The following is an 18,585-nucleotide window of genomic DNA, read 5'->3' on the forward strand; positions in this document are numbered from 1 at the left end:
ATTCACATTCTACTCATCTTATATACCAAAACTTAGGACATTTCTGTTAACTATGATAAGACAGAGGTCAGAAATTAATCAGGTTTCAGAGCAAAAAAGCCCCTGAAAATGACCAAAAAGCTCCTGATATTTAAAACATGAGGGGAACTTTTAATATCCATGGAGGCTTTTAACTGCACAAAAGGTTATTTAGAATGGAAAAAAGGCTAAGAAAAAATCTTTCTTTCTTCAGTCACAAAGAAATTATGTTTTTTGAGGAAAACATTTCAGGATTTCTCTCCGTATAGTGGACTTCAATGGTGCCCCCGAGTTTGAACTTCCAAAATGTAATGTAAATGCAGCTTCAAAGGGCTCTAAACGATCTCAGCCAAGGAAGTAAAAAAAAAAAAAAAAAAAGTACAGTATTGGAGAAAGTTACTTTTAAAAGTAATGCAATACAACAATGAGTTACTCCCTTAAAAAAGGGAGTTTACACAGAGCTAGACAAGACGAGCATTTGAGGTTAAAAAGTATAACATTGTTAGTATTTTTAGAAAATAACCAATCGTTTCACTAGATAAGACCCTACTTCATTGGCTGGGATCATTTAGATTCCTTTGAAGCTGCATTTAAACTGCTTTTGGAAGTTCAAACTCGGGTGCACCATAGAAGTCCACTATATGGAGAAAAATCCTGAAATGTTTTCCTGAAAAAACAATTTCTTTGCGACTGAAGAAAGAAAGACACGAACATCTTGGATGACAAGGGGGTGAGTAAATTATCTGTACATTTTTGTTCTGGAAGTGAACTACTCCTTTAAGGACTGTTCAATAAAATGTCCTTTGGAGAACCAAAAATGGTTCATGCATTTATGTTAAAACCGCTTTTTAATTCTAAGAATGTAATATCTAATAATGGTGTTCAATGGTAAATTTTTTTCCTTGATTTTTTTTCCCAAGGGCCAACAATTGCTTTTTAATTAGTGTTGTGCCATTACCTCTTTGATTGCAGACATCATGAGTTTCTCATAGTAGTGCAGAGGTGCATGAGGGGTGTTCATGTCGTATCCGAATCCAGCCACTGCCACCTCATCACAGTTATGGAGGGCCATTGTGATTGCAACAGTCCCCAATGTAGGAATATTCTGGAAAAAAACAAAACACTTTTAGTATTGCATGTGGATAAGTGTTCAGTGACAGTTAATAAAATGTCCAACAGTCATACTTGAGTACGTAGGTAAAGATATCTTCATAGAAAAAGACTTAAGTTTAAGAAAATTCAAATATAAAAAACAGCTGAGATGAAGTAAGTGAATTAATGAATGTCTGAGTCTGATTTAACAAAAAAAAAAAAAAAAAAATTTCACCTGAATCAATATTTGGTTTTCTGAACCATTTAGAAGACAATCTGCAGTAATAACCAGAAATGAAAGAGTTATACAAATAAAATAATTTATAAATCTGTAAATGATCTGTGACTGATTCACTGCAACTGTATAATTTCTGGTTATTACTGAAAATGGTCTTTTAAGAAAATGTTTAATGGAAAAACAATATATTTGTATTGTTTAAAAATACTAAAAATAAACAAAAATGTGCTTAAAATAAAATATGTACTTTTATAATACATACACAAACAAAGATTTATATAAATATATTTAAACCTGTGACCTGTTGCATTGGCCTGCTTAGACTAGTCTTAAAGTCGTAAACTAGTCTTGAATTAGTGAGTGTCTGAATGATTCAGAGAATTCATTTGAATCAAGATTTTGATGTCTAGGACATTTAAAAGAAAAAGTAAAGGAAAGTAATAACCACAAATTATATTACATAAGTATAAAAAAAAAATAAAAAAAAAAAGAATCTGTAAATGATTTGTGATTCATTTACAAATCTGATTTACAGATTCATAAAGGAAGCATTCAGACAAATACATTTTTTTTCAAACATTTCTTTAACGGTTCACTGAAAATCATTGACTCAAAACAATGATTTATTTACAAATCATTCACATCTATGACTTACAGTCAAACCAAAATTTATTCAGACACCTTCAATATCTCTGGATACACCAAAATTAATATTCTTGGCTGAAGCCAAACATGTTTAATGTACAAATAAAAGCAACCTTGCTGAGCAAAGGAGAATGTTATAATAAATGTATTAATAGAGCTGTTGTAATGATGGTTATCATTATTTTTGTTAATTTTTTAATTTTATTTTACGAACCAATAATAAAATTATAATAAAATTACAATACTAACGTTTATACCAAGCGACAACCCCCCGCTCTCTCTATTGAAACCAACACGGAAGTGGCTTAAACTGCAATTCATCGACTGGCCGCTAGAGACTGGCTGCAAAAGGAAGTCAATCCCATAGACGCCCCATGTTAAAATGCATAACTTCACAGCAGAAAAAAATATGTTTACAGCCTGGTACAAAAAGTGTTTTTGGTCTATATAGCTAATTTCGCCCTTCATGTCAACAGCGAGGAGGGAGAAGTTTAAGTTATATTAAGCCTTAAAGTTCCGCATAATTAAGGGCGTGGCCACTTGAGTGGTTTCAGCAACCAGCTCCACCCAAGTCCCGCCTCTTTGCCCATTTTCGATTATACGGGAGTGACGTGTGATGACGCGTTTCCAAGATGGCGACGGCCCAATCCCGCCTACTATGAGCTTCAAAATTGCTCTTTAGAAACCTACAGGTGACGTCACGGACACTACGGCCATATTTTTTACAGTCTATGGTTTATACAGTACTACTTCCAAAAAGTACAGCAGATTTATGAATGTTTCTCATTACGCTGTTTTAGTGCAGATTTTCCTCACGCTTTGGACTTTGAACCCTGGCTAATGTGCGCAGAGCTGTCAGAATAAATACAACTTAAGCATGTAGTAGACAACATAATGTTCTGTAGTTTATTTACTAATGGTTTAATGTGATTTCAGTCATCATACAGTAACCAGCAACAACCAGCCCTTTCTCTTCTCATGGAAGACATGCGATGTGATACTAAACAGTCTCTCGCTGTCAGTGCTTGTAATGATTTTTGTGTCTTTCTCGGACAGTTTTAAATGCTTCCACACTGCTTGCATGTTTGCTGCATTAGCGCACGCCTCTATTTGATCACGTCACATCATTGTTCGGTATAATTTATTCAGCCTTTTTGCTTATTTGGCCGAACACTGAAAGAGCTTTTTTTTTCTATTTTCGGCCAAATAATTTCGGTTGCTGAACATTCGGCACGTCCCTACGCTATACTTTAGAAAATTGTAATAAAATATGACAAGAACTCAAAAGTTAAACTGTGCCAGAACAAATTCATCTTGATAATGTCAGATAACTTTGATAGAAAGGTATGTAACAAAACATGGTCAGTTCAAAATGTCAAATCAAATTTTTGTTCCCAATATTTTTTTAAATTTTACTGGTAGTCCACTGTATGTATGAATAATTTTGGGGTATAATATGTCACAGTTTAGTTTATTTTGCTATCCTCACTTACATAAATTAACTATAGTGTCCTGCAACAACTATTATATCTGGTGTCTGAATAAATTTTGGTTTGACTGTATGTAGTTTGTATTTACAACTATATTGTTTGCACAAAAGTAATGTTACAAAGTACTCAACTGCAAAATGTCTGAATTTTGGAACACACACACACACACACACAAAATAATTGTACTCATGTAGTCATTTTCTATTAGTAATAAAACAATCAAGCGTTTAATTCATTACTCTATGGCTTTATTTATACTACACTGTTTGGTTAAATGAATAGAGATTAAATTTATAAAGCAAACACTGAACCACCATGGATGGACTGGACTCTCAGGGTAGTTGAGTGCACTGCTCACACGCTTTAGTACAAGATAATGCACCGTGTGACTGACTTTATCAGAGACACAGACAGAGCGGGACGTGTGTGTGTGTATCAGCAGAGAGGGATCATCCAGTCACCACCTGATCCACTGAGGCTGGAGGGACGCGTCTCAATGTGAAAGTCTTATCGCCACAGAGAGACACTCTCCTGACTAATCCGGCCCCAGACACTCCGCCTGCATGCTGATAACACAGGAAACGCATCACAGCTCGAGACCCTCGAACCGCGTCTCCATAACAGCAGAGCGCAAACAGACTCTGGATCAGGTGGAGATGTGACGGTCCAACACTTCATTTCAACATCATCTCAGGGGACTCAACAATAGAGATGTTCCGCTGAGCAAGGGCCAGTGTGAGTGTGTTTTAGGTGATTTTGGTTCATTTTGATCATGTACATTAATTTTTTAAATATTTATTGTCAACTTTTAGGGAAAAATCATCAAAAAGTAACAATTTGACTATCATAGATGAGGTTTTGTTGAAATTGAGTGAGTAGTCCAACAATATAAATAGATTATATTATATTATATTATATTATATTATATTTATTATATTATATTATATTATATTATATTATACGGTACATTTAAACAAAAATATTAATAAAGACACCAAATATAGATTTTGATATTTTTTAACTAGTGGGTGCAGGACACTATAATTCATTTATGTAAGTGAGGATAGCAAAATAAATTTTGGTCCAAAAACTTGATTTGACACTTTGACCTGACCGTGTTTGTATTACATACTTTTCTATCAAAGTTACCTGAAATTATCAAGATGAATTTGTTCTGACAGTTCTTGAGTTCTTGTCATATTTTATTACCATTTTCTAAACAATAGTGTATAAACTGTGATAATGTGAGAAATGTTAAAGGTGTCTGAATATTTTTTGGTTTGACTATAATATAATATAATATAATATAATACAATACAATATAATATAATAATGTATTGCATGTCATCATTTTCAATAAAATGGTCACAAATGCTTTATAAAATATTTAAAATATTTTCTGAAAATCATGACATTTATATACACAAATCTAAAAAAAAAACCTATTATTTATATAAATAAACTTCATCAAATTAAACTTCATTATTATATATATATAAACTTATAATAAACTTAATTAAACCACCACTCCCTGACTCTATCCTAAAACAACTTACTTTTTAACCAGAATAAACCGTGACTGCTTAGAGTAGTCTTAAAACAAATGATGTAATTTTTCTAAGGCGTCATTACATTTTTTATAAATAAACAAAATGTTGTATGTAATTGTGTGTGTATATTTTCAGCACATTTTTTTTTAATTTTTAAATAAATTTTTTACTTTTATTTTGGATATGGTTAATTGCAATTAATCGACTTAACAGCACCAATGCAAATATGTTTTTCATAAAATATGTTGTTAAAAGCTGATTTGAAGTAATAACCAGATAGTAAATGGTTACAGCAAATCTGACTTGTAAAAGAATTACAGATCATTTAGAGATTTATAAATAAAAGATGGAGTGGGCTAATTTGAATAGGAAAACGTACATTTCCTATTGTCTAACTAATATCTAAGACTTAGGCTGTGTTTATGCAACAGGTTTTTCTCCCCAAAAGAGCAGATTTTTTTTATTTTATTACAGTATGTTTTGTATTGTCCGCTTTATTATTTATTCAGTGTTTGCTCCTCACCCCTCTTCCCATGAGGCCATTGTTGTGCGGAAGGCCGATGAATTTGAAGGCCGCTTCCTGGATGAAATACGGGTTCAGGATCCGTATATCTTCAGGCTCTCTGGGAACGACACGTGCCACAGATTTCCAGAAACCCTCCATACTCCGCTAAAAGACATCAAGAGTGAAACAGAAAACATTTGAATTAATACAAGAAACAAATGAAAAGAATGAACCTGCGTGACTTTGCCAACGGTCTATACCAGCTTTCCTTTTCAAACACTCCTGCTCTGTGAATACACTATTATAGAAAGGCCTAAAGTGAAGCTGACACAGAACAGTCACTCGCGGCTGCTGAATAACGCTCTCAGCTGAGTAAATACACCGCTTGCTTTGATATTCAGAATAAAAAGGGAGACGCTAGTAAAGCGCCGGAGCCAAGAGCGTGCCCGAACACAGAGCTCTCGCTCTCCTTGTGGGACGCCCGCTTCACCTGCAGCCTGTATGAAGGATCTTTCGGACACACCTGGGAGAGTGTGACTGTTAGAAGCCGTAACTCCACTTGACATTCTGGGGCAACGACTCCGGTGGGATTTCATCAAACGGCATCCCGAGTCACGGTACTACAAATAAACATGCCACGTAATTACGTCCTGCCCATGTTTTCTTTTCAAGGGAGGGACAGGCTTTACAGAGGGTCGCACAGCTACACAAAAACAACAAGTGCTTTGACCCAGGGAGCCTTATTTGTGGTTTTCTGGTGTAACACAAAGCATATGTGATACAAGGTGTAATACAAACCACGTGTGTCACGGCATCACACGATCACAACTATCAGTCAACATCGGCCTCGTTTAACTCCTCCCGTACAATGAACCAATCAACTGTCTTAAAGGGGTCATCAAATGCCCATTTTCCACAAGTTAACATGATTCTTTAGGGTCTTAATGAAAAGTCTATAATATACTTTGGTTAAAAATTCTCAATAGTAGTGTAATAAAACACCCTTTTACCTTGTCAAAATCAGCTCTGCAAAAAAATCAACTCATTTTATTGCATGGTCCCTTTAAATGCAAATGAGCTCTGCTCAACCCGCCCCTCTCTGATGTGGGATTATGAGCTGTAATGTTTATTTTAGCCGCGTTTAGCCGCAAAACTTGCCAACAAGCACATTATTAAGAAAGGCCGTTTGCAAAGATGCATAAAAAACCTTATTACACGGCTCTTTGGAATGCTTGATTCTGATTGGTCAGTTGAGACATTTGCAGGTTCGTTCTTTTCAAATAATCACCGCTCCAAAGTAATAACGCATAGCCGGTACTACTTGTATGTTTAAAATCCCTCCGTGCCAACAAAGATTACCGTTTGGCGCCATCTTGTGACAAACACTGGACAACCACAATTAACAATGGAAGATTTCGACATTAATCTATTTAAATTGTCTTACTAACGTACATAGTTTGAATGTTAGCCACGCGGTACTATATCGTTTCGCGGAAGGATAAAAATGTTAATTTAAAACAAATATGCCAATAAAAGGTTTCAAATTCATATTCATGTCCAGTTTTTTTCCTTATGTGGCGAGTAGCCGTGTAATAAGTGGGATAATGTACAGGCAGCCGGTAGTTATCGCGAAATAAGCCTGATCACACTGTCGGGGCTTATTTCTGCGATAACTACCGGCTGCCTGTACATTATCCCTTACTTATACTCATTTCTGCTGTGGGTGAAGCTGACTACAGTAACCATTTAAAAAAGTTGTTGTCAGCAATTCATACTGCACTTTTAAGCTTTTATTTTGACGTAAATAGAAGTAGAACGCTAGCTTCAGTGAAAACAGGCTTACAAAAACACCTCTCCTTACAAATCTAGTGAAATGCTGTAATAATCTGCCACGAAAATAAAGCATAACTGGTGGCCGTTCGGTTCTCAAATGCGCGCTAAACTCACAGAACATGCAATAAACAAGTTCACTACATTTACTGTGAACTGAGCTGTTCTGAGGCGCGGAAAACACCGGATCACAAGCTGATCGTCTGGGCGAAGTACACGCTTAGCTTTGAAACGCGCAGCGAAAACAAACGTATTGTTCTATATTTTTGCTTTCGGTTTTAGTTTGTTTGACAGATACTGTGCCAAAGCATAACAGCCAAAAACACAACTTCAAAGACATTTTATGTTAGAATAAGAAGTTTAAATATATTTTAAAAACTAAACTTTTTGCCCAGAAGACCTATTGTTTCATATCGTCATGTGACCACAATAACATCGAGAAAATTTTACTATCGCGATACAATGCAATTGATAATACCGTTACATTCTTGATTGCGAATGTTGAAAACAGTTCATATGTCATAATTATTTGATGGATAGAACAGCATTTATTGGAAAATTAAATCTTTTGCAACTTTATAAATGCCTTTACACTCTTAAAAATAAAGGTGCTTTAAAAAGTTCTTCACAGCGATGCCACAGAAGAACCATTTTTGGTTCCACAAAGAACCATTTAGTCAAAGGATCTTTAAAGAACCATCTCTGTCTTACCTTTTTATAATCTGAAGAACCTTTTGCCACAAAGAACCTTTTGTGAAACAAAAAGGTTCTTCAGGTGTTAAAGGTTCTTTATGGAACCATTTAGACAAAAAGGATTCTTCTATGGCATCGTGAAGCACCTTTATTTTTAAGAGTCTACTGTCACTTCTGAGAACTTTAATGTGTCCTTGCTGAATGAAAGTAGTAATTTCTTTTTTAAAAATCTTATGCATGCATAAATTGCTTAAGTCTTAAAAAAACCCATCATCATTATACTTGAGGGCTGGCCAGCATTACTAAGCATGCAAAAAAGCAGGTGCATGTAAAACCTGAGATATTTTGAGCGAGCACTGAAGCAGAGCTGAATCGATCTGTTGTTCGGCACTGGACTCATAGGGCGAGAGTCATAAACACACAGGTGGAAAATGTGACGTGGCTCGGGTGAGAGAGATGAACACAATACCCTGCAGCATGGAGAGGGGACATTTCAAAGCCCCATGAAAAACAAGAAGCGCAAACAAAGCCACAAAGGCAAGGAAGACCCTGTATCAATCACCCTGTGGCAGGATCCACCTCCTACATCACACAAGGCCTTTGTGCACCGAGTTTCTCTGATACCTGTCACTGAGCTGCTTGAAACAGACCTGCAGAAGAGCTGACTAATGATTACGAACTCTGAACTCTGGCTGATGAATGTCCGCTGATAGTGCGTCCAAATGGCTCATTGTGCTGTATTACAGACACGGTCACTCAACACGGCCGTAGCAACAAGAGGAAAACTAATCTAACCACACTGCTGAATGCACAGCGCTACGGCAAAACAAGCTGTATTTTAGTTGAAATGAGAGCTAGCGGTTTAAAATTAAACTTATGAGATTAAATATAAATATTAAAATATATATATCTTAAAATAATGAATAATTTAAAAATGTGATTTAAATGTAAGAAAAAAGTTTTGTTAAATTACTTCCAGAAATATTTTTCCCAATTATTTGAGTCTAAAAAAATAATTATTTAATTGAGTTTTAAAGGATGAGCATTTAACCAGATCAAAACATAAAGCTATTTAAAGAAATAAACCAGCACAATGTTTCAATATTACAATAAATAAATAATCAAACTAATGAATGAATTAATTATAATATATATATATATATATATATATGTGTGTGTGTGTGTGTGTGTGTGTGTGTGTGTGTGTGTGACCCTGGATCACAAAACCAGTCTTAAGTCGCTGGGGTATATTTGTAGCAATAGCCAAAAATACATTGCATGGGTCAAAATTATTGATTTTTCTTTTATGTCAAAAATCATTAGGAAATTAAGTAAAGATCATGTTACATTAAGATTTTTTGTAAAATTCCTACTGTAAACCTATCAAAATGTAATTTTTGATTAGTAATATGCATTGTTAAGAAATTAATTTGGACAACTTCACAGGTGATTTTCTCAGTATTTTTTTTTTTTTTGCACCCTTAGATTCCAGATTTTCAAATAGATGTATCTCAACCAAATATTGTCCTATAACAAACTATACATCAATAGAAAGCTTATTTATTGAGCTTTCATGTGATGTATATATCTCAGTTTTGTAAAATTTAACCTTATGACTGGTTTTGTGGTCCAGGGTCACACACACACACACATATATACACACATATATATATATATATATATATATATATATATATATATATATAATTATTCCCAATTTATTCAGTTATTTACTAGAAGTACAGATTAATTTTGGACTCTTTTAAATCTTAAATAAGGGTTACATGTACAATTTATCATTATATAAATAAATGCAAAAATGTATATTTAATCTGCAATGAAGACTGATTAACTACATAAATAAATACACTACCAGTCAAAAGTTAAGATTTTAATGTTTTTTTAAGGAGACTTTTCTGCTCACCAAGCCTGTATTTATTTAATCCAACATACATCAAAAACAGTAAAATTCTGAAATATTTTTACTATTTAAAATAACTGTCTTCTATATGAATATATTTTAAAATATAATTTATTCCTATGATTTCAAAGCTGAATTTTTAGCATGATTACTCCATTCATAGGATCCTTCAGAAATCATTCTAATATTCTGATTTGCTGCTCCAAAAACATGTATTATTATTATTATTATTATTATTATTATTGAGTAGATTTTTGTCAGGTTTATTTGATGCATAGAAAGTTCAGAAAAACAGCATTTATCTGTATTAGAAATCTTTTGTAACATTATAATGTTTTTTATCATAATTTATGATCAATTTAAAGCATCCTTGCTAAATAAAAGTGATCATTTTAATATATATATTTTTTAAATAAATTATACCAAATCCAAACTTTTGAATGGTATAGTATATAATGTTACAAAAGCAAATATTTAAATGTCAAATAATAACTGGTTATAAGAATGAATTAACAAATAATGAATTTATTAACCATATCTTTTACTGTCTTTTCATTGCCGGAGAAATCAAACAACCCTTTGTCAACAAGCATTTTTGTCACCTGCAAAATAAACGCTCGTCTTGAAGCTCATGGTCTTGCTTTGTCTTGAAAATATTATATGTTGGTCATCTTTAAAACTTCAAAACTTCAAATTACATTTGACTTCTGGAAACCTTCTGTTGCAAACACATGAATCTCTAAATAAATTGGAAAAGTCTTTGAAATTGTATCGACGAACCAGTCACTGATTGAACTCTTAGTGATTCACATCCGACTTTCTCTAATGGGCACATGCTCTGTTATCCGCACGCTCACATGCTTTCTCTGACGGGTAATCCCCGAACCCCTCAGTTTTTAACTCCAAACTTCCCTTCCTTTGGTTAAAAGAGTTCCTGACACATTTTTGTGGGATGATGTTAGGCTGTAACCTGTGGGCGTGGAGTGGGCCCTGTGTTTCCCTGCGCTGGAAGCCATTACGGCTCATTCACTACAATGGCCGCTCTCAGCGGCTCTGACACTCTGGAGGTGCGAGTCGCAGACTTTATCACAGAATCCATCAGTTTCCAAGAGGCTGACACACACTGTGGCATTCATAAACCACTGTGGTTTTCTGCAGCCGTCTGTGGAGCGGTAGGGGCCGCTGACCCTGACATTGACCCCCAGCCCTCTGTCTCCTCATGTCTGAGTCACCAGACTCTGAGGACACTTGACCCTCATAAACACCATTGTATTGCAGTGTGTAAGCCAAATATGTCATACAAAGCATCTAATGATTCATAGACTTGAGCTCTGTTCCGAACCCTAGAGAGCTGCCTACCTAGACAGCATGTTTAGTATCAAAGGCACGGTCTGGATGAGAACACTGACAGAATATATGAGCTCACCAGAGTCTTCAGAAAAGAAGGTTCCACTAAATAGTTTTCAAATTGAGTACACTCTTAAAAACAAAGGCTCCAAAGGGGTGTTTTTGTGGTGATGCCATAGAAGAACCATTTTTGGTTCCCTAAAGACCCTTTCACTGAACAGTACTTAAAAGAACCATTTTGAAGAACTTTTTCAAAAAAATCTACAGAACCTTTTTCCGCTATAAAGAATCTTTTCTGCATTTGAATGGATGTTTAAGGTTCTTCACAGAACCGTTGATGCCAATAAAGAACCTTTATTTTTAAGAGTGTATGTTGGATCAAACATTTAGAGCCACATTGTATCCATTTTTCTCTAAATCATTACAGCAAAGCTTCTTGAATACTCTCAAATTTTAGTGACATCACATCATTCCAGTCAAACTGAATCTTATTTTTGAAATTGAATCTTTTTAAATATTTGTTTTAATATTCTTCTGAAATTTTGTTTAAAATGTTTGTTCTCTTCTCAAATTTTATCAGATAATCTCTTCTTCTTAAACATTCTTAAATTATCTCAAACTTTCTTTTCAAATTCAGTCATTTTCTAAAATTTCTGTAATTTTTGCCAAAAAGTTTTTGCAGTGTTCCTTCGCAAGAAACATCAGATCTTAATTTAAGAACAGTTAAGAAGAACAGATTACAGAATTTGTTTTCTTAAATCTGAGTCAATTCAATTAAATTCAATCATTTTCTTAATCTTTGTGTGAAATGTTCTTCTTTTTCTCTTCATGAGTAAAATCAAATCTCTTCTTCTTAAATCAAATCTTCTCAAAATATCTGTAATCTCTTCTTCTTAAATGATCTCAAACCACCTTAAATTACCTCAAATTTGAGCCACATCAAATCATCTTAGTCAAATTTCATCTCACCTCTTCAAATACAGTCATTTTTTAAATCCGGTGAAATGTTCTTGCAATGTTCCATCTCTTCTTGAGTATAACCAAATCTCAAATTTTCTGTAAGCTCTTCTTAAATGATCTCAAACCACCTTAATTACCTCAAATTTGAGTCACATCAATTTTTTAATTCTCCCTGTTCTTCTTAAATGTTCTCAAAGTATCTCAAAATTTCATCAGATTATCTAAGCCATATTAAATATGTTCTCAAATACAATCTTTACTCCTCTATTTTTTTTTATATTGTAAAAATTTTCTTTCAATGTTCCTTCTCTTCTCTTCTCTTCTGCAATTAGTCATCCAAAGCAGCTCGTCGTGACTCATTGCACCAACAGTGGAAACAACAGCAGCTAGTTTATTGACCCCTTGTCCACCTGCTCATGTTTACTTTTCTGTATGGCAGTGTTTGAAGCCGATTTCAAAGCAGAGACAAAAGCAAAAGGACAGCGACGACCCGTCCCCAGCTAGGACAGCTGACACGACCAAAACCTCCTTCGTCTGGCCTAACATCTCACATATGGTGGCATTAGTCTAAACAGACCGCGTTAAGACTACCGATGATTTAGCTGTTTTGACGCATCATTTACGACAAGATATCTTGGCCGCTCTTTTGCTTTCAGAAGACATAGCTGCCATTTAATTCCAAATCAACAGAGATTCTAGTAATGAGAGTATTTCTGAGTCAAAGAATCACAAGCGAAGACTACGGCCAATAAACACACTCGACGGAAAAACATCTACTTCATCTCTGGCCTCCCAATTATCCTCATCAGTATTCCTGTCTGAATGTTTTGAACGGAAGAATATTTACAAGACAGTCTGCACACTTCAAAACCCTCACCGAATTAAAACGTTCCGCTTAATTTCACGTGTAAATTAGAGCCGTGATTGTAGCATGCAGTAGGACGTGAATGAATGTTTCACATGGACGGGTCAGTGACGGATAATGCTCTCAAAGTGGAAGAGACGTTTAAACTGAAAACAATTATCTGAAGAATTTATTTCGCTGCTCTTTGCTGCAAAGTTTTTCGGTTTGAGTCTGTTTATCATTACGCAAAATTACACAAAAATTCAACTTAAATTGGTTCATTTATTGTTGAGTTTGTTCAGTAAATCACTGTTTTGGCAGTAAATGGTAATGGATCTATTTAAAACGCACACTATGGCACGAAACTGAAAATAAAGGTTTTTTCCCTACAGAGTAAGCTGTATTTTAAGAGAGGGAAACATAAAACCTTTTTAAGGCTTTTCAAAGCAAATTAAGGAACCTACTAAAATACACTAGTCATGTTTTCCACTAAATACTCAAAAACTGAACATGGTAAACATCCAACAAAATATCATAGTTACTGTAGTACATTCATGTATTACAATGGCATCTAAAGCAGCATTTACCATGTAAAAATAGCCATTGAAACACTTTTTAATGCATTGGTTCACTGTCCTGCTTAAACGTTTGTTTTTTTAATAAATAGATACTTTTATTAAGCAAGGATGCATTAAATTTATTAAAAGCGAAAGTACAGACATTTATAATGTTACAAAAGATTTTTATTTCAAATAAATTGTTCTTTAACATTTTTTATTAATCAAAGAACCAAGAAAAAAATATGTTTCCATAAAAATATGGAAAAATATTTTCAACATTGATAATATGAAATGTTTAAGTCATGAAATAAGGATCCTAAAGTATAAGCAAACTGTAGAATCTTTATTTCATGACTTACATTTTTTAAAAATTTAAATTCTATTTTTTATGACTCCTTCATGCAAAAACAGGTATGTCCCAGACTCAAGAGATTCATTTCTCTTTCTCGGCCTCTCCGACTCTACAATTCCCTCTTAGTCCTAATGGCTTTTCGGCTGGCGGTGGGAATTCTAATGGTAGGATATAGAAGGCAGAAAGCATGCTATCTGTGTTTTTAGAAAGAGAAAGATTCAGTCAAGCTGCTGCCCATGGGAAATGGTGCTGTATAGAGTATTTCTAAAGACTCACCAACAAATCTCAGCCACTAACCTTATCAGGATACAGTCAGAGACTAAACCGATCTCCCACAACCTGTGTGTGGCCCTTGTGTGGTTTGCTTTGCATAAATCTCTACAATGAGGCTGACTTTAAAAGCCATTTTCTTTAAGTAGTCCAAAAAGATCATTGGAGAAGAATTTGTTACATGTGTGCAATTCAATTTTGAATCAGGAAAATCTGTCTCAGTCTATCTATACTGGCCTGCAAAAAAAAAAAAAGTATTATAATATAAATAATAATAATAAATAAAATAAAAAAATCTAAACAAAAATATTAATAATAATATAAAAATAAAAATAAAATTAAGTTAAATAAACAACAATAAAATAAAATGTAAAAAAATACATTAAAAATAATAAACATGAATAAAACAATAAATAAAAATTGAAATAGAAAATATATATAAATAAAAAAACAAATATTAAAAAATAAGGAATAGTAAAATAAAATTTAAAAATATATATAAAAATAAAATAATATAAATAAAACAAATTAAAAATAATAAAATTAAATTAAAAATAAATAAAATTAAGTAAAATAATAAATAATAAAATACATAATAAATAAAAAATAAAAACAAATAAAGGAAAATAAAACACATAAAATGTAAAAATTTAAAAAAAAAATAACATTTAAAAAAATAAATAAAAAATGTAATAAAATAATAAATAAAATACATTAAAACAATAAAATAAAAAATAAATAAAGTAAAATAAAACAAATAATAAAATAAAAAATAAAATGACATTTAAAAAATAAATAAATAAATAAATAAAATACATTAAATAAAAAAATAATAATATAAAATAAAAAATAAATAATAACATTAAATTTAAAAATAATAAAAAAATAAATAAAATATATTAAATTAAAAAAGTAATATAAGATAAAAAAATATGAATAAAATAAATAAAAAATTAAATAAAAAAATAAAACAAAACAAATAATAAAATAATAACTTTTATTATGAGTCACTGAAAAAAATCTCCAGTGCTTAAAGTGTGGCAACAGAAATATTACAAGTAACCCCTCACGACCAGTTACACACCGGTGACTTTTATTAGAGCGCTGTGACCTGGGGATCCAAATAATGCGGAAATGCCCTTGAGCTTGAGTGAACTAGAGTCAGCTTTCATCATGGGAGAAGGTCCTCTAGAACAGAACAGAGGCCAGATGTGTGCGCCATTTTCATTAGCATTCTGAAGATAACGCAGAGAAAGAGCTGCTTGACTAAACCCAAACCCAGGAGATAAGGTGGCCATTCTCCAGCCCAGACCACACAATTAAGCACATCACTGAGTTCCTGTCAGTCACCTGAGGAAACGCTACACTGGCTGACTCACAAAGACACCGGCCTCACACACAGCTGCGTATCAAAGACAAAGGCCACATCCGTCTCGAGGAAAACCTCTGGCCTACATTTCATAAACTGAACTTCAGAAGTGGTCAGCTTTTGACACAGATATTTGACACCATCTTGAAAATGCCACGCTCACTTGACAACTTTGTTAGTGCAAATTCTGTTGATTTGCCACCAAGATAATATTATCTAGCTTTTTAAAATAGATCAAAACTGCGGAAATGACGGTATAATCTTGAGAGCATCAGTAAAAATGCTGAAACCTGCTCTGCTTAGTATGCAATTGTTTTGCAGCAAAAGTGTATTTGTAACAAAAGAATTCTATGAACAAATAAATGAATAAAATAAATAACATTAATCATTTCTAAAATCAAAAATAGCTTATTTTTGCTTTTTTTTTGGGGTGGAACTAGTGAAAATCTTGGTGGGGCAAGTAAAAAACAACTTAAATTAAATAAAACCCTTATTTGGCCCTAGGCATTCATATTTATTATTATTGTTCAGAGCATACACTATGCTGCCCCCTACTGGTAAATGTGTTTATTAGATCATTCTCAATTTAAATCCTCTTTTTAATTATTTTATGCCAAGTATACTAAGTATAATAACATTTTTACTGACATATAGCTCGAAACCTACTGATATAAAAATTGTAATTGAACTTCATTTTGGAGTACTACTTGTGAACAATGCACATTTCTTAATATTAAGGTTAAAATATGTTTTAATGTCACTATTGATGAGGACTTTAAATAATGTAGGTCTTTAAATGCAAAATTTTTAAAAGTGTATAAAATATATTTGCAATAGTTCCACTTTAGCACAATCAAATATACTTAAGTATATCTTTAGTTGGCGCAATTAAAGTGCAATAAGTACATAATTAGTTGTTCCCAAAAGTAGTAAAAGTACAATTTCAGGGTATTTTTATTAAGTACATAATATGTAAATGTATTTGTAATATACTTAGCATGAAATAAATGTATTTTAAATACATTTTAGTATATGTATTTCTCACTAGGCTTTTTTGCATTTTCTATGCTGATTTTAAAGAAATCAAATTATCCACAAAATGTAATAATAAAGAAAAAAATCACTGCAAAAAATGCTTTTCTTACTTAGATTTTTTGTCGTTTCCAGCCAAAATATCTTAAAATTCTTGAATTAAGAAGGATTTTTTAGACAAGTAAAAATTATTTTCTTGTTTTCAGAAAAAAAAAAGAAGTCAAAATTAAGTGAGTTTTTGCTTAGAACAAGCAAAATAATCTACCAATGGGGTAAGCAAAAAAAATCTTATTTCAAACAGAAAACAAGATTATTTTTCTTACCCTGTTTGCAGATTCTTTTGCTTGTTTCAAGCAAAAACGCATTTAATTTTGACTTGCTTTTTTGAAAAACAAGACAATATTTTTTACTTGTCTAGAAAATCCTTCTTGATTTAAGAATTTTTAGATATTTTGGCTGGAAACAAGACAAAAAAATCTAAGTAAGAAAAGCTTTTTTTGTAGTGTTTTTTTTTGTAGTGTAGTATAGTCAGATTTTTGACCGCCTTACCAGCTTTTCCTTGAACACCATGTAACGCAGCCATTTGAAGTCCATGGGTTTAAAGGCAGATAAGACGAAAAGCGAGCTCTTCTCGTAGCGGTCAGGTTTCTGGATGGCTCCTTCGGGGTAGGTGATGCGCATGGTGGTCTTCGAGCCGACGTCCTTCTCGAACCCGGCGACTGGAGCCTCGTTCAGTCTAAACCCAGAGGACAGATCAACATGAAATCCAAACGGTGTCCATTTACTTTCTGTGATTAATGTACAAGATTACTGTCTGTGTTCATATTTATAATCATTCATCAAATCTAATAACTTCCTCCCATTCTGAAACAACAACTGATTTGTGTTAACATGCCAAATATCAAGTCGAGAATTAGGAGAGAAAAAAAATTCAAGCAAAAATAAATAAAATATTTAATTTTTTAATAACTTACCGTACAACAACCTCATACTGATCGATTTGGGAGCCCAGGGACTTGTTGAAGAGAATGCCTCCGTTGCCAACAATAATACACCTCTTACAAATTATACTATAGGAGAAAAATACAAAACATGATTATGAAACTGCTCAGTTGTATAGCATGTTTAGAGACTGAAAATAAACTGTTTTATTATATAAGATATTTATTCCTTGAAAACTCTGTTAATGCAAATTCTGCTGATTTGTCACTAAAATAATAAATTCTAGCCTTCTAAAACAGATCAAAACTCCAAAAATGACTGTATAAACGTGAAAGCATCAGTAAAAATGCGCTGAAACCTGCAAAAAATAACAATAATGCTCTGATTTGAATGCAATTGTTTTGCAGCAAAAGTGTTTGATATTTATGGTTACATTTTAGCTATATTGCCAGTATGTTTTTTTGTTTTGTTTTGTTTTTTGGTAATAAAATAATTCTATGAACAAATAAAAGAACATTACTTATTTCTGAAATTAAAAATACATTTTTTTTTTGGTGGGAATCTTAGTGGGGCAAGTAAAAACAACTTAGGCCAACAAAAAAATTTTAAAATTCAATATTTTATTGAGCCCAGGGACTTGAACAGAATGCATCCGTTGCCAATAGAAATACAAAACATGATTATAAAAACTGCTTAGTTAATATAATAAACAGTTTAATAATAAACAGTTTAAATATAGAAGATATTTATTCCTTGAAAACTCTAATAATACAATTTCTGCTGAATTGTCAACCAAGATAATAAATTCTAGCTTTCTATCAAAACTCCAAAAATGACTGTATAAACTTAAAAGCATAAGTAAAAATGTTCTGAAACTTGCAACAAAAAAACAAAAAAACAAAAAAAAACAATAATGCTCTGTTTTGT

General features: G+C 32.8%; 1 protein-coding gene across 1 annotated transcript in view; it reads right to left on the minus strand.

Annotated features, from left to right (window-relative positions):
• Positions 1 to 18,585, minus strand: part of LOC141346814 (CMP-N-acetylneuraminate-beta-1,4-galactoside alpha-2,3-sialyltransferase-like) — an 82,779-nt gene that overhangs the window by 31,020 nt on the left and 33,174 nt on the right. The window contains exons 8-11 of the mRNA XM_073851774.1: positions 17,691 to 17,786; positions 17,266 to 17,452; positions 5,557 to 5,703; positions 977 to 1,123 (exon numbers count right to left, since the gene is read on the minus strand). Coding sequence (XP_073707875.1) covers positions 977 to 1,123; positions 5,557 to 5,703; positions 17,266 to 17,452; positions 17,691 to 17,786 — 577 coding nt within the window. The remainder of the gene's footprint in view (positions 1 to 976; positions 1,124 to 5,556; positions 5,704 to 17,265; positions 17,453 to 17,690; positions 17,787 to 18,585) is intronic.

The sequence above is a fragment of the Garra rufa genome, chromosome 12 (genome assembly GCF_049309525.1).
Source record: "Garra rufa chromosome 12, GarRuf1.0, whole genome shotgun sequence".
NCBI lineage: Eukaryota > Metazoa > Chordata > Actinopteri > Cypriniformes > Cyprinidae > Garra > Garra rufa.